A 26,315-nucleotide genomic window follows, 5' to 3' on the forward strand; every position below is an offset into this window, starting at 1 on the left:
ACAAGCCCTTAGTTGTTCATGATTTTCAAGTTTAAGTTGGAATTGACAAACAAGCACAATTAATACCGCAACATAAAAAGAAACAAAAACTGATTGAGAAAGTACCATTATATATATATTTTTATTATTTTATTATATTTGAAAGAAGAATATAATAATCATTCCAAATTGAATCAAATAAACAGTTCACATAAATTAAAGGTCAGGTAGGTACCTTTAGTTTCAAGAAATGAAGTAGCTATAGCATAGCTAGATGAATACCAATGTCATCATTTGGAGCTCATCATCTAAAGCAAAAAGAAAAATCAAGAGATGCATGCAATCAAAAATTAATTAAACATTTAAATAAACTCATTAATCTTCATAATTACATACACATCTCCTCATCATTAAGCAATGTTTGTTATTCATGCAAAAAGTAAATCAAAGTATAAAAAGTAACTCTTTAATTTGTAGTAATTATATAATATATCCTAAACATATGATATAGTTATTGCATAAAATCTTGGTCCCAGATGAAAGTATGTGGAAGAATGTACACCCTCAAAAAATAATTGGATTTTCTGTTCAACTTCTTACAGGGCCAGGGTGGATCTAATGACTTAGAGCCGAAAGAAGATTTCCACACCTCTAAACTAGATTATATTCATGTTTTTCAAGTTAATTACTTTTTAATTAACTTTTAAAAAATGGTTTCTCTTTTTAATTCACCCTAATTATAGACATTTTCTTCATGTACTATGGTAAGTAAGTATGATCTTGTGGTAGAAAGACAATGTATATATTTAATTTAATTGTTACTCTTATTTCTTTTTAATGTCTCATTGATACTTTTGTGATATAAAAAAGTCTCAGTGAATCCAATGATGCATCTCACCATTGTTAATATATTTTATACGAAGTATGTTACAATAATTTTTGAGTTTAAACTATTTACTTTTTTCCTACTTTGAAACCCTAAATTATCTCTTTATTTATCAAGTGATAAAATTGTAAATAAATTAACAAAAATGTCCAATCAACATGACATGTTAAACTCACATGTATTCCATTAGCATTTGTTTGGAAAAAAAAAAAGTCTAATTTCTCAACAGACGCACCATTTTGACTTTTTACATTGTCCTCTCTTGAAAATTAGCCTGACTCTGTCATTAATTTCCTTTTCCCAGTCCTTCAACCCAACCCTTAGCTTGTTGTACCATGTTATGAGGATTTAATTTGAAAGTATACCAAGGCCATGAATCTTGGGGTATTTTACCATCCTTTCATCTTTGCAAATCATAAGTTGAAGATTTATTATGTACTGTATTGATCAACAATATCCTTACAAGTTGCTTCAGTGTCATGTCAAGAATAGTAATTCGAAGTATAATCTAAGATCCAAATAGCATAAGAATGAAGAGAGGAATGTTTTTCATGAGGAAGCTCCGGTTAATCAAATTGATAAACAAAATTTGTTTATCAAATGGCAAAATGGCATTTTCGTAAATATATCAACAACAGTGGGACCCATATTTATAAAAAGTTGTTGATTTATTTACAATTTTGCCATTTGATAAACAAATTTTGTTTATCATATTGATAAACTTGAATTTTCTCGTTTTTCATAAAAGGAAAGTAGACTACTTGGAACATTCTAACAAGTACATGAATCAAGTCAAATAATTCTCCCTTCACAATGATCTAATATACCCTTCATGCTCATTTATCCGTTGTGTATTGTATTAAGGTAATGGGGTTGTTTGGCAATTGGCTTTTTGTCTGGCTTTTTGCCTAGCTTTTGGCTTTTGGCTTTTAAGTTTGATCAAACAATCAAAAAATATGTTTGGTAGTTGGCTTTTTTGTTGGCTTTTAAGCTAGCTTTTCCGCCAAAAGCTAATAAGAGTAGCTTTTTTAATTGCCTTTTGGCTTGTTGGCCCACTTTATCACTAATAAACAGCTAACAATCATTAATAATTTTACCAAATACTTTTGAAAACAGTCAGCTTAATACAATAACTTAAAAAGCCAACCCATACAGCTAATACTTCCAGCTAGTCAAACAAGCCAAGCAAACAAGCCAACATCCAACCGCCGATTGCCAAACAACCCCAATATGACTCGTTTGATAAGTGATCATAAATTACACGAATAATAATCTAGTTTTGTGTAAATTTACATGGATGATTTTACCTTTATGATGTTTTTATGTACAGAACAAGCTGCCAATGCCTTATTCGAAGTACTTCTTAGTGTAAAGAAGCAGAGGAAATAGATGACATCAAAACTTCAGCGTAACATGACTATGTACAGAACTGTCCTCCATTGTAATCCATGACTTGAGAGAATGGCTGCTCAGTGATCTCGAGTATTCTAGCTCCTTTAGCCCAATTTCCATAACCACCATAGCCAGTGTGGCGCGCAAAGCAAAGCCAGAATTTTTTGTAAGGACAGCACCAGTCTAGTCCATGATTGTGCCCCACAAACACAGCCTACCATAAACACAAAACATGAAGCAAACTAACTAGAGTAAAAATCCTAATATATGTACTGTAATGATCATGGAAGAACATAAGTTTTGAACATCGAACATTTTTTATAATCAACCAGAATGTTTGCACCAAGTAAGATTAATGACTGACTGAACTTTTTCTGTAAGGAATGTTTATAATTGGAATAACGTTGTAGTTGTGAATGTGCATACCTGAACTGAAGACCGAGCTTCTAATGTGTTCATGATACCGAATTCAGCTTCTTGAGGAGCAACAGTCTCTTTGTTAATCGATCCTACACAAGGTTTATCTATTTTACCAGAAGGTGCCACAGTTTTGTAAGCTCTGCTAGGAATGTGCCAAAAGATTATCTCAGGCACTCTGAAAGTGTTGAGCATGTCATCTTAGTTGCTGTCCGGGAAAGTTTGAAGAAACGAGTCAATATCATGCATAATTTTATGTACCTTGAGTCAGGGTTGATTTCCTGAGATGTGCTGTTAAACCATTTTGCTTGTGCAGATGATATGACTTCCGGATAAGACCCCCCTCCAGAGTCTAGAAAGTACAGGTAGGCTACCGGTGATTCTGAATCATCTGATGATGAAATTCTGAGGACATAGTTGGATACACTAGGCCATAGATTTTTAGGTCCCTTTTGAGAGAATGATAATGTATTGCTTCCAATGTCATGATTAATCAATTGTAAACGCGTTGTGCCCATGAAGCTGCAATTGTCCTCCCCTGCAGGATGAACCGTAATCAATGCTTCTTGCATAAGGCATACATACATTAAGGGAAAAAAAAAAAATCGAAAGACTGGACAAAGGTGATGTGCTCTTAACCTTACAAAAATAAGTTTCTGAAAAAATATTCAGCTGATCAGGGCTAACCAAGTTCAAGTTCAATTTATAACTAAAACATATTAAGATAAGGTGTAACAAAAATAAGTAGGTAGGTTTCTTGTGTGAAAGAATGAAGCCATTTAATTAGAAATTCAAGAAAGTCATATTTTTCTAGGAATTTCGGTCACCTGAAGATAATGAAGTATCTGATGTGCACTTCAGAGAGGGAATTCCGCTATCTGAAAACCATTCCGTAGGCCATGTAAATTGAGCATCATCATGGTTTCCAAAGACAATGGCCCAAGGAATGCACCTATTTTTAGCTGGTGAGAGCGCTTGATCCCAATATAGACTCGCATTTGCTATTGGAATGTTATTAGCTGTGATAACATCTCCTAGATAAATTACAAAGTCTGCACCCACAGTTGTAGATTATTAATGTAAGTCCATAAAAAGATCGCGACCAGTCCTGAAGTTCGAGTAACATTATATATGCATTGGTTCATGATGAGTTCAGGACCTTGAATCATGCTTATACTAATAACACAGTTATATGGTGTTGATTGAGAATAGCAGAAAGGACACCAGACACAAAAGGTGCTAGATTCCTGAGGCTAACTGATTGAAGAGCAAAATAGCATAACTTGGTCAATTTTTCAATTTTGAAATTGAATAAAGTTTTGCTTGTTTTTGGTGAAATAAAAAAGGACCTAAAGAAAGTTTACTTTTACCCTAAATTCAACTGGATTGTCTCCAACTCATCCTGTGAAGGTGTGATCCAAATCACTTCAACTCGACTTGAACTGAAACCGAACTAAATGACTCACTAGTCTACCAAAGTTGGGCCAAATGAACCATTTGCAGCAAATTCCTAGTGTAGCAAGTGTACCCGACCGCCCGTTTTTTTTTAATCAAACTATAGGGCCTTCACTAGGCGCCTATAGCAAGCCCTACAAGCCCACCAACATATTGTCCTCCTTTACTGCCTAGTGCCTATGAGTTTACACGTATAGCTACGTTGATAGTGTAATTTGAACTAATAATGTACTTCGTAATAATTCAATTTAGACATTAATACTCCGTAGTACAAACTAGACTCTAAAGAGCTGTACGAAATCACCAACTCTATAGCCTCTATTGCTATACCAGGCCACATGAAAGGGCAACGAATCACTGATTGATTAACATAGAAAAGTATTGAACAACTGCCTTTGCTTGAAAATTACAATCACATTGATTTAGAAAAGGTCATCACTTATTTATGTACTCCCTCCGTCTCTAAATTACATTCCTACTTCTAACATTTATTCCTAAAACGAGTACAGTTCTGTATCAAAGGTTCTTATTACAAGATCAAATCAGATTATATTTACGTTAATAAACACATATGGCCATATGGGTAATGCCAATTATTCTCTAGACAAAGTGATCGGGTTACATGGGACAACATTGTATATGACTAGGGTGTCCATCTTACTATTGTCATGTATGTGTAACATGTACACCACGGTTTAACAAGGGAGGAAAATGTAAGACGATGTAAAATTACACTAGAATATACGACGAAGATAGAAATATTATTGTAGCTAAATATAACACAAAGTTTTTAGGATCATCAATTTTATGATACATCACCTGGTTTCTCTTGATCTAGGATAGAAGACATAACATTGGTAGAGTGAACATCTTGAAGAGGGCCCCACTTAGTCCACGCGTCTTCACCAAAATGCAAGTCAGCGAAGAGTGCAATCTTGAAGGGTAGGCCTTTCTGCACCTGAAGATTTTTTGCTGTCCTTGTGTTAGGATCCAACCTCTTTCATCATGTATTTTGCTTTCTTATGTCTTTATTTAGCTTATGTTAAACTTTCAATGTATTCGTGTAAGTAGTTTAGGCGCTAGAGGAGATTATTGTGTTACTGTCATTTCAGTGTTCACTAGTATTTCTCCATGTAAGCAATATAAAGCTCCATATGGAGCGATGGTTGAATGAATGAAAAAGCTCCTATTCGGGTTGCCTTGCTTTAAGACTTGTGTGTTGATTTAAGCCTTTATAGATATTGTGCTTGCCTTGTTTTAAAGCTCCCCACCAAACCAAGAGAATCTCAAAGACGCCTACATCCTTGTCGGTTCCGCTTGTGCCCGCTTCGAAGTATCGGTCGTCACAAGCCCCGACCCTGCACTCGTTACTAACGATTGCCTCATTGAGATACCTTTGGTCCGTGTTGCTGTGTGCCCACGAACCTCTCTCACTCTAGGCTTGCGTTCTTGTTTCTAAAAGATAAGAGCGCGCCGCACGATCCGGTGTCAAACCACTCGGACCGTGACAGTTGGTATCAGAGCCAACGCTGCATCGTTGCCTAAACTCGTGTTCAAGTAGCACGCCAGTGATGGAAGATAATCTCGAATACACCTTCGAACAACGGCTGGCCTGGCTTGAGGGCAAGTCCGAACAATGGGCCTTCCTAGAGGAAAGGGTGCCCAAGCTCGAAGATATTGTGATTAAGCAGGATAATGAAATCAGCATTCTACGTTCCACAGTAGATGGACTGTTGGAGCAACTGAATTGTGTCCAGGCACTAGCTGATGAGACACTCGACAAGTGTGCCACTATGCATGCTCCTCAAGGCTTTGGGGGCAGTGGGGGTGCAAAGATAAAGCCGCCCAAGCCCCAAACCTTTGATGGGGCAAGAGATTCGAAGCAAGTCGACAACTTCATCTTTGACATGGAACAATACTTCCGGATTTGTCAAATAGAGGATCCCTTCAAGGTGGATACTGCCACCATGTATTTAGTGGAGGACGCGAAGTTGTGGTGGCGCACCAAATATGCCGACATTCAAGCAAAACGAATCACGCTTGATAGTTGGGAGGATCTCAAGAAGGAGATCAAGAACCAGTTCTGCCCGGATAACACCGAGTTCGTGGCTCGCACAAAGTTAACCACCCTACACCACAAGACTTCCATTCGAGAATATGTGAAGGAATATTGTGCGTGCATGTTAGAGATCCAAGATATGTCAGAGAAGGATCGGTTGTTCAACTTTGTGCGAGGTTTGAAGGATTGGGCGCAACGTGAGATTTGGCGCCAAAAGATAGACACTCTAGCCGGTGCTATAGCAGCAGCTGAGAAGTTAATGGATTACTCACCCGATAAGGGCCCTAATCAGAAGAAGGGGAACAATGGACAAGCAACAAGCACTCCTAGAAGCCAACACCCCGCCTCCCAAGTTAGCTCAAACAATGTTGGGAGTAGGTACAACAAGATTGTGGGGGATGACTCTAGAAGGAGTGGAGCTTCCTCTTCATCAAGTAAGGGAAGCACATCAACCTTCTCAACGGGGAACAGACCCCTAACATGCGTCCTCTGTCGGGGCCCTCACAAGTGGTTCGAATGCCGTCATAAGGGAGAAATCGATAGTCTCCAAAAGAAGTTATCGGCGATGACGGTGGAGTCAAAACAGACCGAAGAAGCATGCGAAGTAGAACCTGATGAGGAAGAGCCCTCAAGGCTGGGCGCGGTGCACATGTTGTACGCCATGGGAAAGGAAGAGCCCGAGGAGAGGTCCAAAAACACTGAGTTGATGTATGTAGAAGTGTTGGTGAATGGGAGGAGGGGCAATGCGATGATTGACACCGGGGCCACCCATAACTTCATATCCCAAGGAGAAGCTCGAAGATTGGGGCTGAAGCCGATTCAAGAAGGGGGTAGTATGAAAGCTGTTAACTCAGCCGCCAAGCCAGTTCATGGGGTTGCAAGGAACATCCCAACAAAGCTGGGGGACTGGAGCGGAAACCTGGATTTCACTGTAGCCACCATGGATGACTTTAACCTTGTACTCGGTATGGACTTCCTACGTGCAAGTAAAGCTGTCCCGATGCTCCATCTGGGGTCAGTATTAGTAGCTGGACAACAGCCTTGCCTCCTCAAGACTTGCAAGATGAGAAAAGGGTCTAAAGGCCCCCTCCTTTCGGCAATGCAACTAAAAAAGGGGTTGAAAAGGAACGAACCCACATTCCTTGCTACTTTATCAGTGAAAGAAGATGAAGCCCCTCATGAAATCCCCGCAGCTTTAGATAAGCTTCTCACGGAATTTGAGGACCTCCTCCCCAAAGAGCTCCCAAAGGTGCTTCCTCCTAGGAGGGCTGTGGATCACGAGATTGAACTTGTTCCTGGTTCGAGGCCCCCTGCTCGAGGCCCTTACCGTATGGCCCCTCCCGAGCTAGCGGAACTTAGAAAGCAACTGGAAGACTTACTAGAGTCAGGATTCATCCGCCCCTCGAAAGCTCCTTATGGAGCTCCCGTGCTCTTCCAGAAGAAACAAGATGGGAGCCTCCGATTGTGCATAGACTACCGAGCCCTCAACAAGGTCACAGTGCGGAATCATTACCCCATTCCGTTGGTGGCGGACTTGTTCGATCAACTAGGGGATGCAGTGTTCTTCACGAAGTTGGATCTGAAATCTGGCTACCACCAGGTTCGCATTGCTCAAGGAGATGAACCGAAGACCGCATGTGTGACGAGATATGGAGCATTTGAGTGGCTAGTTATGCCGTTTGGGTTGACCAATGCCCCCGCAACCTTCTGCACCTTGATGAATCAAGTGTTCCATGAATTTCTCGACAAATTTGTAGTGGTGTACCTGGATGACATTGTAATTTATAGCAAGACCTTTGAAGAACACCTTGACCACTTGAGAAAGGTGTTTGAGAAGCTGCGAAAACATCATCTGTTCGTCAAGAGAGAAAAATGTGCTTTCGCCCAAGAAGAAGTTGGGTTCTTGGGACACTTTGTAGGTAAAGGCCGCATAAGGATGGATCCAAAGAAGATACAAGCAATTCAGGATTGGAAAGATCCAAGGAACACTTCCGAGCTTCGGTCCTTTCTAGGCTTGGCAAATTATTACCGCAGATTTATCAAGGGATACTCCGAGTTAGCCAGTCCCCTCACCGACCTCTTGCAGAAGGATCGTCGTTGGGAATGGTCAGAGAAACAGCAAAAAGCTTTTCAGAAATTGAAAGATTCAGTAGTGAGAGAGCCAGTCCTCGCTCTCCCTAACCCCAACAAACCCTTTGAAGTAGAGACAGACGCTTCCGATTTTGCCTTGGGAGGAGTACTACTCCAAGATGGCCATCCCATCGCATTCGAGAGTCGGAAGTTGAACAGTACGGAAAGGAAGTACGCAGCACAAGAAAAGGAACTCCTAGCTATTGTGCACTGCCTTAGGGGCTGGAGACATTACTTGTTGGGCTCGAAGTTCATCGTCCGCACCGACAATACTGCTGCAACCCACTTTCTCTCTCAGCCTAAGTTGACGGGAAGACAGGCTCGATGGCAAGAATCCTTAGCTGAGTTCGATGTAGAGTTTGCATACAGGACAGGGGCTAGCAACAGGGTAGCAGATGCGCTGAGCAGGCGAGCAGACCTGGCACCCCTACAAAGATTAGCCCCTTTAACTTCAAGCAACGTCGCTACCTCTGTGCGTGATCAAGTCAAAGCTTACTTAGGAGATGATCCGATGACAGGAACCATCAAGAAACTGATTGAAGAAGGGAAAACTAGACGTTTCTGGATGGAAGACAGACTCGTCTACACTAAAGGAAAGAAACTCTTCATCCCTAGAGGAGGTGGTTTGAGAAAGATGCTCTTGAGGGAATGCCACGACACGCTATGGGCAGGTCATCCGGGTTGGCAAAGGACACTCAGCTTACTGAGCACAGGATACTATTGGCCGGGGATGAAAGAGGACGTGATGAACTACACAAGAATTTGTCTGGTGTGTCAACAAGACAAGGTCAACCGACAGAAATCCGGTGGGCTCCTTGAACCGTTACCAATCCCTACTCGCCCTTGGGAGAGTGTATCCATGGACTTCATCAGTGGCCTCCCAAAGGTGGACCAGCTCTCCGCAGTAATGGTGGTTGTAGATAGATTCTCAAAATATGCTACCTTCGTTCCAATGAAAAAGGCATGTGGTGCTGAAGAAACTACCTCATTATTTTTCAAGCACGTTGTGAAGTATTGGGGACTCCCCAAGAGTATAGTGAGCGACAGAGACACGAGATTCACAAGCATATTCTGGTCAGAGTTGTTTCGGATGATGGGGTCAGAACTCAATATGTCATCAAGTCATCATCCACAATCAGATGGGCAGACGGAGAGATTCAATGGGTTACTTGAAGAATATTTGCGCCACTTCGTCAGTGCCAATCAGAAGGATTGGGTGAGACTCCTCGATGTAGCTCAGCTTTGTTTCAACGCCCAAAAGAGCTCCTCATCAAACAAGAGCCCTTTCGAGCTGACCATGGGCCAACAACCTCTCTTGCCTCACACAGTAGCAGACACCGAGGCCGGACGAAGTACTCAAGCTCGAGAATTCAAAAGGGAGTGGGAGCAAAACACAGAGATTGCTCGGGCCTACTTGGAGCGAGCAGCTAGGAGAATGAAGAAGTGGGCTGATCAAAACAGAAGACCGTTGGAGTTTGATGTTGGGGATATGGTGATGGTGAAAGTGTTACCCGAACAATTGAAGTTTTTGAGAGGAAGAGATCGAAGATTAATCAGAAAATACGAAGGCCCCATCCGCATCATAAAACGGATAGGGAAGAATGCGTACAAGGTCGAACCTCCAGCATGGATGAAGATACACCCAGTCTTTCACGTCAGCCGCCTCAAGCCCTACCACCCAGATCAAGAAGACTCAAGCCGCAACATCAGCAACCGAGCCAGCATCAGGAGCAGACAGCGCAGCACCTCTTCAGCAGAGACCTAAGGATCAAGAACTTTAGTCTCCTTAGTCATATTTTGTAAGTCGACGAGGACGTCGACAGCTTAAGTGGGGGAGGATGTTAGGATCCAACCTCTTTCATCATGTATTTTGCTTTCTTATGTCTTTATTTAGCTTATGTTAAACTTTCAATGTATTCGTGTAAGTAGTTTAGGCGCTAGAGGAGATTATTGTGTTACTGTCATTTCAGTGTTCACTAGTATTTCTCCATGTAAGCAATATAAAGCTCTATATGGAGCGATGGTTGAATGAATGAAAAAGCTCCTATTCGGGTTGCCTTGCTTTAAGACTTGTGTGTTGATTTAAGCCTTTATAGATATTGTGCTTGCCTTGTTTTAAAGCTCCCCACCAAACCAAGAGACTCTCAAAGACGCCTACATCCTTGTCGGTTCCGCTTGTGCCCGCTTCGAAGTATCGGCCGTCACAAGCCCCGACCCTGCACTCGTTACTAACGATTGCCTCATTGAGATACCTTTGGTCCGTGTTTCTGTGTGCCCACGAACCTCTCTCACTCTAGGCTTGCGTTCTTGTTTCTAAAAGATAAGAGCGCGCCGCACGATCCGGTGTCAAACCACTCGGACCGTGACACCTTGGCTTAGCCACTACCACTGAACCAAATCTAATTAATGGCAAAAGGAGGACGATTTTGAGGAGAGAGAATTTTATGCATTGTTTCCCATTTTGCCCCTCCATTTTATCTTATGTTTCCCATAACAATTCATGGTTGTTAACTTGTTATGTTATGACTTGTGAATGGGTAGCTTGGTTGTTGGTTAAGTTTGGAACTTTGCTTTTTTTGCTTCCAAGTGTTTATAAGACAAATGTAACCCAATTTGTTAGGCCTGGGTCACCTACTTTTCAAAAAATCATATACTGCTTGGAGTTGTCACTCGCTTATAAGGAAGTCCTTTCTTCCTTAATTCTTCGGAACTTAAGGTCTGTTCTGATACGATTATTTTCATTTCATTTTGGTTTAGTTAAGCTCTAATAAAAGTTCAGTTTAGTTCAGTTATGTTCTAATAAGTTCAGTTCAGTTCAGTTTAGTTCAGTTCAGCTCGAATAAGTTCAATTCAGTTTAGTTCAGTTCAGCTCTAATAAGTTCATTTTAATTCAGTTTAGCCCAGTTTAGTCAATGAGAACAGACCCTTAGGATGAACAACCCCAACATAATTGGCCATAACGCTCTTGCGAAAATTGTGATTTTGGCTTATGGTAAAAGATTTAGTCCAGCACATTGCATGACTTTTGAAATCCAATCTTACTCTATGTGGATTATTTTGTCTTTAAAAAATCTCTAATTTGGTAGGAAAATAACTAAGTTTCCCATATCTATGCCAAAACCATAAACAATACCCGTGCGCATGAGCTTGTATGCATGATCCATCATTTATTGAGAAAATCCAAGTTATCACCTTGATAAACTTGGAATTAAAATCAATTAACAATCTTGTAAATGGATTAACAAGTTTTAGTAAGTGTGGGTCTCATATGTTGATTTTATTACAAAAATGTCATTCGGAATGGCATTTGCAATATTTATTTATCAAGGTGATAAACTAGGACTTGCACTCATTCACTTATACATGTTCAAGAAGGGTAAATAAGTAAAAGCATTAGAGTATGGGAGGGGCCAATGGGATATTCTTTGGCATATGTTTTGTGAAGTTTGATTGACAAAGAGAGCCTAACAAATAAAGCTGGTGCTTGGTTGCTTATGATACAACTATTTGATTTGCATTTATAAAAGGCAACATGAACCAACATAAAACTTGTGATTTTCAGAAGATGAAATTTCAAGAACAAATGTTGATTTACATACCTTAAGCAAACGGTTTATTACAAAAAGAAAAACATAATCGCGATTAATCTTCGAGAACAAGAGATTATTATTAAGATTGAGAACGCTTAACACAACAAGCTCATTGACTCATTCAATAACTCTTCCATATATCCCCCATGTTATACACATAAACATGCCATCCAGCTACAAAATAACCTCCTACAGTACAAAATAGCACAAGTATATACTAATCTTAGTATTACCATATCAATCTACGGCATTACGAATTTATGATACTAGATTAACAAAAGAATTTTGATTATGTATCAACAAAATACCACTGCTAATATGCTTTAAACTCCTGCAAAATTTGCTCACAATCATACTATTAATCTACCATTGCCTTGAAACAGGTTTCCGCTTTATCAGAGGGCGTTCAATATCAGAAAAATTGCCTCTTCTGTTGCTTCCAAAATCACCGAAGAATGACTGGTCATTACCATTATGTAGATACTGGGAGATGTTGAACCCATGCTGACCCCCATAATCTGACTTCTTGTAGCTACGATGATCCCACCATTTATTGGTTGCGTAGCCATCCCAATTATCAGTCCCGTAGTCATCCCAATTATTGGTCCCATCGCCATCCCAATGATATTCTTTGTAGTGAACCATATCATTAGCAACGTAAACAAAACTATTATCCCAGCCATTATTCAAGCAACCTTTCTTTGCATTGTTCACATTGCTGTCACCCCAACGATCATAATCAGCCTCCCAACCATTATTCGAGCAACCTTTCTCTGCGTTATTCACAATCTTGTCACCCCAATGGCCATAGTAATTATCTTCCCAACCATTATTTGTGCAACCTTTCTCTGCATTGTTCATATTTCTGTCACCCCAATTATCAAAATCAGCCACCCAGCCATTATTTGAGCAACCTTTCTCTGCGTTGTTCGCAATGTTGTCACCCCAATGGCCATAATTATCATCTTCCCAACCTTTATTTGAGCAACCTTTCTCTGCATTATTCACACTGTCATGCTTTTCAGGATTATTTAATTGTGGATCCTCCTCTTCAGCATCTCCCCAACCCATAGGGCTTAAAACATATTGCTCCGGTACCACAGGAATCCCCACAACTACACCACTACTGTTCTTTTGATCTGTCTCACAAGAAATATCTGAATCTCTCTTTTCCAAGTCTAATAAGAGACGGGGATCGACATTGGAATCCCAGTCAATGTTGTCGATGAAGATGTCAGGATCAGGTAGTTCTATGTCACAAGGACGGCCAAGTGCATCTGCCAAAAACCGCTTCTTAGCATTCCAAAAAGCCTCCTCTACAGCAGAGTCCTTCCAGTTTATTATCTTTTCATCTTGGAACATGTATTTTTGTGTATGCAATATCTTTTTCCATGATACTCTTCCTACCACTGCACAGAATTTCTTCTCCAGTGAAAGCGTAGACTGCTGCCGCCCACCTACAGAATAAAGTGGAGGTTGAGCACTATTCTATGGAGTAGATAAAAAGAAAAAGAGACCTTAGAGTAATCCAATTCATTTGATCAACTAGTTCAAGTTTCAACTAATGAATCAAATAAATATTAATAGAAGCAGCATAAGGCAAAAAAGTCCTACCCCATCATACATCTAAATTAGGACACCAATTCGCTATAATGCAAATTCATTTGGAGCATCTATAATGCACAAAACATGCTTTAACTACCCTCTTTGTTAGCATACTACAATCTAATCTATATAACTTGCTTAACGTAAAAGACTTAAAATTTAGGACCTCATTGATCAAGTCATGTAATAACACGGTCCATGATAATGATCATCACTCAAAGGGAATGGACCAGCGCGTTTTTATTGCTGGTTAAGGCCATCCTACTAAAGCTACCTTAATGATAACAGTCGTAACCGCCCTACAATGTGCCGAATTTCATAGCATTCTCATGTAGCATTGCTCAACTAGGCTAGGGTTTCCAAAATGATGATATATGATTACAAAGCCATTTATTCCATATCATAAGTTGCTCTCTCCATCAAACACAAAAGTTTATTGGTTTCATAGGTATTTTTAGTGTTTCACCCCTTTATAGAACATACAAAGGTTGTGTGTAAGGAAATATACAACATATACACCAAAAATAGTGTACAAAAAGATTCCCAAGACTTTATTCCTTGCTTTTTCATATAAATAAATAAAAAACAAGTAGAACATAAATCAAATAAAATCTTCCTTATATATCAATGTCAGACACTCAACACAACATTTCCTAATTTAACACAAAAGATTAAGAATATAGACAAAATTAAGATAAAAGTAAGTCAATTAATTTGATGTTAGTATGTTACTCTAATTATAAGGTTCCTAAATTCAGTAGATATTTATTTGAATTGATTGTTTTGGTCTATTAACTATATAGAGTCGCAAGGGCAATAATGTAGACGGGATTTGATTACGATAATTACGAAATTAGCTAAACCTTAATTGATAATCTCAATTAAAAAAAAGAAAGGGGAAATCAAGAAACCCACATTCAATTTAATTGAGCAAAGTTCAAAATCAAATAACAAACACCCAAATAATTGTATTTTAATTATAAGAAACTTCAAATTATCTGACAATAAAAACAGAAAATATCAAAAATAGAAAGTCTGACAAATTACCGTTGCCAAAAGAAGGCTTCCTGTTGTTGTTCTGTGATCTCGACCATGAACCGCCATTGAAATTCTCTGCCTTTGGTTTCTTCTTCCAGTAAGTACGATTATTATAATTATAGTTATTATTTTCCATCATCCCACCATAAACCAACCAAAATAATTCTTCTGAAAATCAAAAACCCAGAAAAATTATGCAAGAATCAGACCGACCCAGAAAAATTCAGCTTAAATTACACCGACTTAGTAGAATTGTTGCAAGAAAAAAGGGTTTGAAGGCGAGACAGTGATCACCCACAGTATTAGCCCAAGGGTTGATTTTATAATTTTTGGGAGGTGAGAGAAAATAAATTCAAGCCCAAAGGTTTCTGGGAATATAAGGTGAAAGATTATTTATGAAGAGGGAGAGGGTTATATATATATATATATATATATATATATATATATATATATATATATATATATATATAGTGGGGTTAAAGAAAGAGTAATCCATACTCGATCCAAATATCTGATTTGATAGCTCTATAAAATTATGATTTATTTGAATAGGAATACGAAGGGTTATATCATATCATATACTTCCTCCGTTTTTTTATTATTGCACCATAGAGGTTGGATACAAATATTTTGGTAGTGGAAAAAAATAAGAGAGAGAAAGGTAAAAATACAAAATTGCCCATGTGACATATTGATAAACTAAAAAGTAAGTGTGAAAAAACAAGGGTATGTTGGGTATTTGTAGTGTGAAAACAAATAATTTTTTTTTCCTAAAGAGGAAATGGTGCAATATTTGTAAAACTTCCTAAAAAGGTAAGTGGTGCAATAATAAAAGAACGGAGGAAGTATAACTAATATATAAAGCTAAACTTTTAGTCATGTCACGAGACAACGACACTTGACGTTCTAACTTTTCGTCAATTGTCGCGCCACATTAGATAGATTTAAATAGACTTCCTAAGATAAAAAAGTTAGTATAGAATTCTATTTGGATAGAATTTTAGAAAAAAAAAACTAGTTAAAGTCCCGCACAATGCACGGATTTTAATAACTTATATAGTAAATTACTACATTAATTTAACAATTATATGCTAAAAAAAATAGAATTGCTATAAAAATATACTTTCAAAAATATTTCGTTTGAGTGCATATGAAAAAAATATAATCGCTAAAATGGAAAGTAAATATTATAGGCTATATGGTCCTGTTTGGCAAAAGTAGCGGTAGCGGGTAGCTTCTAGCTTTTAAGGTAGCGGGTAGCTTTTAAGGTAGCGAGTAGCGATCAATTAGTAATGGGTAGAGATTAGCTGTCAAAGTAACGGTTAATAGCATGAGTGTTTGGCAAAAGTAGCGGTTCATACCAAAATATATCAAAATTCATATAAATATTGTTTTAAAAGTAAAAAAATTTCCAAACTACTCGCTACTTCTAAACGCTACTATTTTTAACGTTTGAGAAAAGCTACCTAAACGCTACCTCTATCCCTAACCGCTACTAGAATCACTACCTTGCCAAACACTCTTAATTTTTTTCAAATAGTGTTTTGAGTGGTCAAAACGCTAACCGCTACCTCAAACGCTAGCACCAAACAGGGCCTATAAATATTTTTCATAAGGAAAGATAAAGAATGGAGGGAAAATTTGTAACCAGTGAATAACATGTGTCATCACTGGTTTTGCTTTTAGTATTAAGTTATTGATTGATGATATATATTAAATTACTACATTAATTTAACAATTATATGCTAAAAAAAATAGAATTACTATAAAAATATACTTTCAAAAATATTTCGTTTGAGTGCGTATGACAAAAATATAATCGCTAAAATGGAAAGTAAATATTATAGGCTATAAATATTTTTCATAAGGAAAGATAAAGAATGGAGGGAAAATTTGTAACTAGTGAATAACATGTGTCATCACTGGTTTCGCTTTTAGTATTAAGAGTTATTGATTGTTAGAGTTTTATTTTCAATAAAATACCAATATTTCAGATGTACAAATTGAATTATAATTTTATTCAAAAAAAATTATTAGATCATAATTCTAAAAAATCATAATTCTAAAAAATTATCATATAAATTAATTTTTTATATCATAATATTTTTTTTTTTTGAAAAAAATTATATCATAATAATTTTTAGAGTGGAGGAAGTAGTTCAAAGCGTAAAACATCCATTTATAATATATACTAATCAGTTAAAATAATATACTTCACAATGTAATAGAATTTTATTACTATGTAGACCAATCAATTAGAGTCGGGTTATGAATCATCTCGAATTGGGTCACTTTAGGTTACAAGTCAAAAAATGTTCAACCCTATCTAAAGTTTTGGGTTTGACTCAACCCAAGAGGCTTCGAATATTTATTTCATTTAAATTATTTTTTGCTAAATTTTTATTTTTTTAAAATGTATTAAATCGAACTTTTCACCAACATTATTATTAGTCATTACATGCCTAAGCTACTAGATACCAAATCGTCACAAAAGCACATTAATTCCTAACTAATTTGTATCAATGATATATTTTAAAATTTTGACATATAGATTAAAATTTATCTTAAAATTCAATAAATAACCCGGGTGTCGCACGGGGCACAAAACTAGTTTATATATATATAGTGGGGTTAAGGAAAGAGTAATCCAAACTCGATCCGAACATCTGATTTGATAGCTCTATAAAATTATCATTTATTTGAATAGGAATAGGGAGGGTTATATTTATATATATAGTGGGGTTAAGGAAAGAGTAATCCAAACTCGATCCGAACATCTAATTTGATAGCTCTATTAAATTATGATTTATTAATAGGACTAGGAATTGTAATTGTTACAATTTGAAGGTTCTTACATACACCAAACGGTTCCTAAAAAAACATCGAACGGTAAAATATTACCCATTAAGGGGTTTTTTATTTTTTTATTTAGTGATTAAATGAAGGAAAATTTGTAAATTATCACCTGAAAAACATACCTATTTTGAAATTACCACATGTTTAATATTTTTTTTACCACCCCTTAAATTAAAAACGCATTTATTTTCCCACCTTTTTCAAAAATTCACCATCATCGGGCCCCACCTAACGGCTACATTGAGCCTTTTTATTGTTTTTCCCCTCGATTTATTTTTCCCTTTAAAACAACTTCAAATTCAATTTGCCATTTAATTACCAACCACCAAATTCTCACAGACGGTGCTACTTAGTATTTGAAGACAAATCCCTAATAATCGAAGATGCTCAATTTGCAGTAAGGTATGATCCATTTGTTCTTAAATTAGGGTTCTTCGCTCACTATAATTGCGGTAAATTGCTGGATATGAAATTAGGATTCTAGGGAGAAATAAATTGGGGGTTTTTCCACAGTTAGGGTTTCTATTGCTAATAAATTGGGCTTCCTATGAAATTTGAATTCATTTGAGTTTTTGCTATGAAATTAGGGTTTACTTTAATAATTTTAAGGGTGGTTGAACATTTGACAGTGAATTGAAGAAAGAGAGAGATGATTGATGATTTTTCAGAAATTTATTGAAGAAATTGAATGAGGGAAGGGTTTAGTTGAGTGTAACAGAATAGTGAGAGGGTGAAATCGAGAGAAAAGAAGAAAATAAAAGGAGGGAAATAAGTTAGGTAGGCTCACTGACGGAAAAGCTACCGGATTTTTTTTAAAGAGGTGGTAAATAAATGCGTTTTTAATTTAAGGGGTGGTAATTTACAAATTTACAAAACGGGTGGTAATTTCAAAATAGGTATGCTTTTTGGGGGCAATTTACAAATTTTCCTTAAACGAATAACAAATCATCAAAAAAAATTAAATTAATATTTCTAATTCAAATCCAAAGTATGGTGTCAAAATTATATACTATTTATTGGTTCGGACAATGCATCGTCTCATCATAAATTTATAAATTTGATCAAAATTGATTAAGAAGAGTTAATATTGACCAATATTATTAAGTAAATGAAATTAATAAAAGATAATCCCTTGTCCCCCATCCCCTTTTTATTCTTCCCATTTTGTAATTTTGACATTCGTAAAGTGAGATAATCTTTTAAATCAATACTATTATTTTAAAACAAGAAGTTGGAAGGACACTTGTTCTCTTCCTTTTTTTTTTTTTTTTAAAATAATTTTTTTTAGTTACAAAAAAAAAAAATGATACATCTTTATAATCCAAATCACCTGGCCTAATCATGCCTATTCATCAAAATAATAGAAAATCAATCAAACATACCTTGTACCCTAATACCTTAATCATGCCTATTCAAGAAAATAATTTTTTGATAGAATAAATAAATAAAATTATTAAAACAAAAATTCAATAAAACATCTCTAACATCTGAATTTTCAAATTGATTAATCATGTCTTTTTGAAATACATGTATATGATTATTATTAGATTTTAATCAATATCAATATCAAATACTTCAATACTTTCAATTTAATAACATGAACTTTTGCAAACAAATTAGAGTGCCACGTGGGTACATTGACATTCCTTTTATTTCATTTTTTTACCTTTTTTTTTTTTTTGTTTTTTTAACCTTTAAAAATTATACTTCTCTCATCATAGTATCATGTTGTTGCACGAGGGCAATTTCCCCTATCTTTTTTTAATCTTCTTCCTCTCATCTACTGAACATATTTTTATTTTACAATTTATATCCCTCTTCTCCTCAAATTCCCTTCTTTACAATCAATGATCTTTTTTCCCAATTTAAATTTAAATTATATTTTTTACTCATGAAAATTAAAGTTGAAATTTAGTCAAATTTGTCTTCAATTAAGTTTCTTCCTATCAGTTTTAAGTAAGTTCATTATGTTTCTCTTTCAATGTTGTGTTTAAATCCTAATGGTTAGTTCATTTAATTCTAGGGAATTCCAATAGTTGCAAGTTGGTTGTGATGGACTAACGACCGCTTAATTAGTATTTGTCATTCGAACTACTTTTCAGGTTTCCTTCTTTTCAAATTTCTTCTTAAAGGTCGTATATTCTTAAAGTTTGTTGACAATGTTTTAATTTTGGATTTAAATGATTATTGATCGTTTAGTCCTTACTCCTAAAAATTGATGAGATATTCAGTGTTAATTTTCATTAAGATTTGTTGTTTTTTTTTTATATATAAATCTTTTTAGCCGGATATTAATCTGTGAGAGATTTATGGAAGACAATATCAAGAGTACTATTCTCAGTTATGAAAATATATCTGATCCATAATGTTGAAATAATATCTTGGTTTACAATATCAGGACGATATATATATATATATATATATATATATATATATATATATATATATAATTCGTACATTGAAATCCCATTTTATATTATTAATGTTTATTGTTTTTTTTTTTAAATATAATACAATAAACAGCCGTGCATCGCGTGGGTTTAAGACTAGTTACTCTTAATATATTAGGCATGCATAACATAGTCATGTTAGGTCATCTTATTTAATTCGCCTCCATGAATAGATTATTAAATTGGCAAACGTGCATAGTCCAAATGGGAAGAACATTTGGAGACGAAGGGAGTATCATCTTTCATTAATGTATAGGAAAATTTGTCAAAAAAAATCCTTTAAGTACATCAAATTGCGAAAAAAAACACTTTAAAAGCTTCATCGTAAAAGAAAACTCGAAGTTTTTTTTTTTTTTTTTTTTTTATACAACATAGTGCCTCTAATTCAATCGATTGAGCTCTAATTTCTTCTAGTTACCCTCTCAGTCTCCCTTAGCCATTTAATAATTAAATTAATTTATAAACAAAATAGAAACAAAGACCACCACCCCCATCACCAACCAACCACCCTCTCCCTGTCCCTCTCCCTCAGCAGTAGCCCCCTCCCCCCAACCGAGTCGCCGCTTTGAACCCTCCATCACTGGCGACCCACCTCTATCGCTGGCCGACCTCCCTCCTTTCCCCCCTACCCTCGCTACAACCCTGTCCTTCCCTAAACCTTAACCCCGACCATTCACCTAACACCTACGATTTCTTCTTCAGTTGGGGAATCAGCTAAAAACTTAACTAAGACAACGAAGAGAGCATCAATATCGAGTGGAAGATGATCCTTAGAGAGGTCGGCGATAGGCGATGACGGTGAGAAAGAAAGAGGGAGAGAAAGTGAGTCAAGGAGAGAAGAGGAAGAGCGAGAAGAAAAAGTGAGGCACCTGACCGAAAAGACTTATTAGATGCTCGGTGTTAAGGTTTACGGAGGGGAGTAGGTTACAGTGGGGGTAAGGGGGAAAGGAAGGAGGGTTGGCTGGCGATGGAGGTGGGTCTTTTGGGGTGGGGGGTTCAAGGCGGCAACTCGGTTGGGGAATGGGGGCTGCTGCCATGAGAGAGGGGAAAGGGGAGGGATTGGCTGGCTGGTAGGGGGGATGGTGGTATTTGCTTTTCTATTTATAAATTAAGTTAATATTAAATGGTTAAGTGAGAATTAGAGGATAACTAGAAGAAATTTGAACTTAATTAAGTGGATTAAAGGCAATAGGTTGTCTTTAACAATTTTTTTTTTTAACAATTGGATCTTTTTTGCCAGAATGTTAAAAATCGAGTTTTCTTTTGCCAAAAAACTTTTAAATGTTTTTTTATACGCAAAATGGAGCATTTAAGAGGTTTATTAAAAAAATTTCCATATATATATATATATATATATTATCAAATTGAGTTTTTCAAGTAAATTAAAACATTATCATAGAGAACTAAAGTTACATCACTGAAGAGTTTTTCAAATAAACTAAACATTACTATAATTCAATGTGATGAGAGAAAAATATAACACATAAGATGACATATAGTGCACATGTGACACCAAATCATATTAAAGGATATTGACACATGAGTTAGCATGTTGTCCCTATAAAATTTAATTATATAATAGATTAATTGGGAAGAAATCAATTTCCATATATAATGCTATAATGAAAACCTTTTCTTTATATGCAACTATCTCAAAACTACTCCACACACACACACACACACACACACATATATACGGTGAGAATAGGCCCATATATGAGAATTCATACTTATATGAGAACAGATTTTAAATTTAGAACATGTGAGTAAAAATTTAGAACATCATACTTAACTTTCTGTAGCATAGCGTTTAGAATAAAATGCCTAGAAATTTAGAACCTAGACTCAATGATTCTTAACATATGTAATAGTTCTTAGAAGAAAAACTTAGCTTTTCAAAATATAATTTTAGTTGGAACGTGATACTCAAATTTTAAGACCTTGAACTCAAAAACAAATCTGAACATATATGCAATATTTTTTAGAACATATGCAACATATTTTAGAACATATGTAACAATTTTAATATTAAACACGAATTGAAATTCGATTTTTACAACGAATTGATTCGAAATCAGTTTATTCTTGATTTCCAAGCTAACAAAAACATATGAATTGTTGTTTAGTTTCTTATATTCAATTAAAATTCCTTGAAATTTCAAACTCTATAATTTGCCCAATTTTATTGATTTGGATGAAAAAAAAAAATTGATTTCACATATTAAATTCTCAATTAAGCTTGGTTTACCTTTGATTAAGCTTCACAACTTGAATTCTTGACAACAATTGTTCAAAAGTTGATACAAAACACATGAAATTATTGAGCATGTGGTGATGGTGGTCATCGTGGAGTGGAGAGAGAGTGTTGGCCATAATGTCGGGGAAAAGAGAAAGAGTGATGGTGGTGGAGGTGACGGCATAAAGGCTATGGAATAGGCGGTGGTGGTGATAGAGGATCTAGAGATTGAATAGTGTTGGTGAGGAGAGGAGAGAGAATGTTAAGGTTGAAGAATAGAGGTTTTAGTAAGGAAAAATTAATAATTACCACCTACTATAGCTGTTGTTTTAGTAATAACCATCAACAATTATTATTATTATTATTATTATTATTATTATGTTATTTTACCACCAACAATTCTTCAAAACATCAAATGTTACCACCTCTTTGCTCAACCCTCAATTATGATGTCACCCTCTTCAAATTTCCTCATTTAACCTCTCTTCTGTCGATTCTCGCTCTTTTGTTCAGCTATCTCTCTTATGTTACCCTCATTATTACTAAGTTCAACCATCAAATTTACTTCCCAAACTGATATATAGATTCTTCATTGCTCTCTCTTAGTCTCTTTCTCTCCTTTTCCTTCCCAAATTTGAGTCCTCATCAATGTTGTCTGACCAAATTGTAACCTTAATTTTGTTCCTAATTAGCAGTAATTCACAAAATAAGTATCAATTTTGCAACAAACTGTAAATTGATTTCATAAACCCTAATTGAAATACAATAACCCCCAAATTGATTTTATAACCCTATTTACACATACCTCTCCTTGGTTACATTATTGTTGTTTACATGGAAGAATAATGACGGATGAAAACCCTAATTTGACTAACGCCTATCAAACTAACTAAAAATTCCCCAAAATTCCTTCTGTCCCTATTTCTTTGCCCCATAGCTAATTTTTGAGTCAATTTTTAATAACTTTGACCGTAAATTTCCATTAATGTATAAGAGATAATATAGTCAAATGGGATCTTATTGGATTTGTCGAATTATATATTTTATTGATATCAAGTTTTTATAATTTTTACACTTATAGATATTGAGATATATATGTTTTAACACGCATCTCGAAGACCGTGAAAAGTCCAATGGAGAAAAAAAAAGGGACAGAGGGAGTATTAAAGAAAAGAGAAGAATAAAGTAATGAGAATTGTTAGTGAGCCCACTATGACGTTACGATAGAGGGGATGAGCAAAGAGGTGGTAAATTTTGATATTTTGAAATTTTGTGGTAATAAATAAAACTGTTGGTAAGGTTATATATAAAACGACAACGATTAATACTACGTGTTAATTATCAAATTTTCCTTTTAATTAAAATAAAACCATTAACACAACTAGGGGTAAAAGTTTGGTTTATAATGTGGTTTGTAGCCCAAACTGAAACCAAACCATATTAATTTGATTTGAGATTTTTCAAACCACACCACACCAAGTTACTATTTGGCTCAACCAAATCACATCTTTTTAATCTGATTTTACCAAACCAAACCGCAATTTGTAAATTTGATTTGTAACTTTTTTTAAGCTTGATTTGATTCATTGTCGGTCAATTAACAAAATGATTAAGATCTAAGAGATCAAGACATGTGATTTTTAATTAGTTTATTACCAAAATGATTAAGATCTAAGAGATTAAGACTGAAGATTGCATACCTTGAGTCCTTGAGATTTGAGAGAGGATCGGAGTAGATCGTGAGTTGAGAGAAGAAATCGTAGCGCTGTGAGGGTGATCGCCTAGACGGTGGCAACTCTCGCAAGGGGGAGGCAATGAGAGTGAGAGAGGCACAAGTAGTGAGTGGAGTGACTGGAGATTACAAAAGAATAGAATAAGAGTTTTTTTAGGCGTTATATAGGTAGGGTAGAAAATTAGAATTGGGCTATAACTTAGGTGGGCCTAAATTTCAGTTTGGTTTTTTATTTTTCAAAATCCCAAAATTGAAACCAAACCGCAAACTATTTTTATTTTATTATTTTCCAAATCAAACCGAACCATATTTTAAAAAATCGAACCGAAACATATTTTTTTTTTAAAAAAAAAGTCAAACAACATTACTAATTCAGTTTGGTTTGCGGTTCGGTTCAGTTTTAAACCATATTACTTTCACCTCTAAACACAACACCAACAGAGGCTTTAGTTATAGTAACTCTTTTGATGTTGGTTTAATTAATAAAACCTCTAAACCATTACAGGTATTAGCGGGTTTATTTTAATTAAAACATCCAACACTTGTAGCAATTTAGTAATGGACCATTTGATTCCATAAGTTAATCAATTGAAAATTGTTAATAACATTAGTACTTCCTCCGTGTTTAATAAGGCCTTATTTGGTTGACAGTATATAATGGGGAATGAAAATTTATAGAAATTGATGTGTTGAGTCGTTGTTTGGTTGACACATAAAAATAAAAATGGATGAAATAGAAATTCATGGGAATTTCAACTTCCCTCAAAACATGGGAAGGAAATTATGTAACCCTCCTAGTTAATTGAAATTCATGAGAATTTATAGTTCCCACATTGCCAACCAAACAAATTATAGGAATTTCATTAGGGGAGTAATTTTCTATGAAATACAACTTCTTGTGGGAATTTATTTCCCATGTCAACCAAACGACCTCTAAGTGTTACACCTTACCCCTGCATTTTAATATTTTTACTTTTCTTCTTTCATGGTCCCCACCCAAATCCACTACTTTTTATTTTTATTACTCTCTATGTTTTTTAAATACTTGCTCCACTTTTCTTTTACAACCGTTTTTAAATACTTGCTTCACTTTTCTTTTATAACCATTTTTAAATGTTTGCTCCATTTCCCTATTTGAAAAACTTTTATAATATTTAATTCATTTCTCTCAACTAGTGGACCAAATTTTATTACTATTAGATTCTCTCTTCTCCAACTTACCTTCTACTAACCTCACTATCTCTATACTTTATTACTTTCTCCAATTTATCCTAAAACTCAGCGCATGGAAAAAATGGAGCAAATATTTAAAAACGGAGGGAGTATTACTATTTCTTTCTTCTCACATTCATTACTTTTCAACAAACTATTAACCTCAGTATATTTCTTTTAGGGGTCGTTTGGTTCGCACGAGGGAATCGGAATGGAATGAACAAAGGGAAAGGAGAAGAATGGAATGAAAATACCCTATTTTTGCTTTGTTAGTTGTTTGTTTTTATAACAAAGGGAATCAATCCCACCACCACACCACCACCACCACAACCACCACACATTATTTCATTAATTTTTCATCTTTCTCAGCCACCAAACCCCTCGTCGGCCCTCCCCCGCCCCTTAGCTTGCCGGTTCTCCCCCTCCCCTCGCCGCCCTTCGCAAGCCCTCCCCTTCCCCACGTCCCCGCTAGCCGCGCCTGCATCGAACTTCCTTCTCCCGAAAAAACCACCCCTAGCCACGATCTCCCTCGACCCCGAAAACCGTCGCCTGGACCTCCCACCACCCTCAAAAGCGACGGTTTTCGGGGTCGAGGGAGATCGGGGCTAGGGTTTTGCGGGGCTAGGGGTGGTTTTTGCGGGGGAGGGGAGGGTGGCGAGGCTCGGGGGAGGATCGATGGTGGTCGGGGGGGCGACGGTGGTCAGGGTAGGGGCAACAGTGGTCTGGGCTGGTTTTCCGGTGGTGTTGGTAGGTGAAGGTGGTGATGTGGTGGTGTGAAGGTGGGTAGGGAATGAGAATGGAAATACCTAGGGGGTGGGGAATGAAGTTGGAATGATTTGGGGTAATGGGGAGGGTAAAGGGAATGAATAAAAGTGCTAAACAAACATCAACAAAGGGAATCTGGCCAGTTGATTCCCATTCCCTTTCCTGATTACCCCCAACCAAACGGCCCCTTAGTACTATTTTTAATAATTCAACTACCCTACTTACCTTTTACGAGTATTTTATTTAAGTCACTTAAATTGCCTAAAATTATATGGCGGTCAAAGTGTAACACTCACAAAAACACGGAGGGAATAATATTAGTAAAACCACTAATACTGCTAGTGGTAACAATAATAGCAATTCATTATATTAAACCGTTAACGTCATTAGCAATTTTAAGCTTCAAAAAAAAAAAAAAAATCTCTTCCCAATCGAATTTTTGTGGACGGATTGTGAGGAATTAGTATACCAATTATGCATAATTAATATTCCCGGAATCGCTGGGTACACACT

General features: G+C 36.2%; 2 protein-coding genes across 2 annotated transcripts; both read right to left on the reverse strand.

Annotated features, from left to right (window-relative positions):
• Positions 1-2,260: 2,260 nt before the first annotated feature.
• On the reverse strand, positions 2,261-10,791 carry LOC110691620 (probable inactive purple acid phosphatase 16). The gene is given in 7 exon segments (XM_021868576.1): positions 2,261-2,324; positions 2,326-2,471; positions 2,684-2,852; positions 2,936-3,212; positions 3,502-3,726; positions 4,949-5,106; positions 10,688-10,791. Coding segments are annotated over 7 exon segments (1,143 nt in total).
• Positions 10,792-11,960: 1,169 nt separating this feature from the next.
• Positions 11,961-14,938, reverse strand: LOC110691575 (bifunctional endo-1,4-beta-xylanase XylA-like). The gene is made up of 2 exons (XM_021868517.1): positions 14,561-14,938; positions 11,961-13,365 (listed from the first exon to the last, which is right to left on the reverse strand). The coding sequence occupies exons 1-2, from the start codon at positions 14,688-14,690 to the stop codon at positions 12,272-12,274; spliced, it is 1,224 nt and encodes a 407-aa protein (XP_021724209.1). The 5' UTR covers positions 14,691-14,938; the 3' UTR covers positions 11,961-12,271.
• Between the last annotated feature and the right edge of the window lie 11,377 nt (positions 14,939-26,315).

The sequence above is a fragment of the Chenopodium quinoa genome, unplaced genomic scaffold (genome assembly GCF_001683475.1).
Source record: "Chenopodium quinoa cultivar QQ74 unplaced genomic scaffold, ASM168347v1, whole genome shotgun sequence".
Taxonomy (NCBI): domain Eukaryota; kingdom Viridiplantae; phylum Streptophyta; class Magnoliopsida; order Caryophyllales; family Amaranthaceae; genus Chenopodium; species Chenopodium quinoa.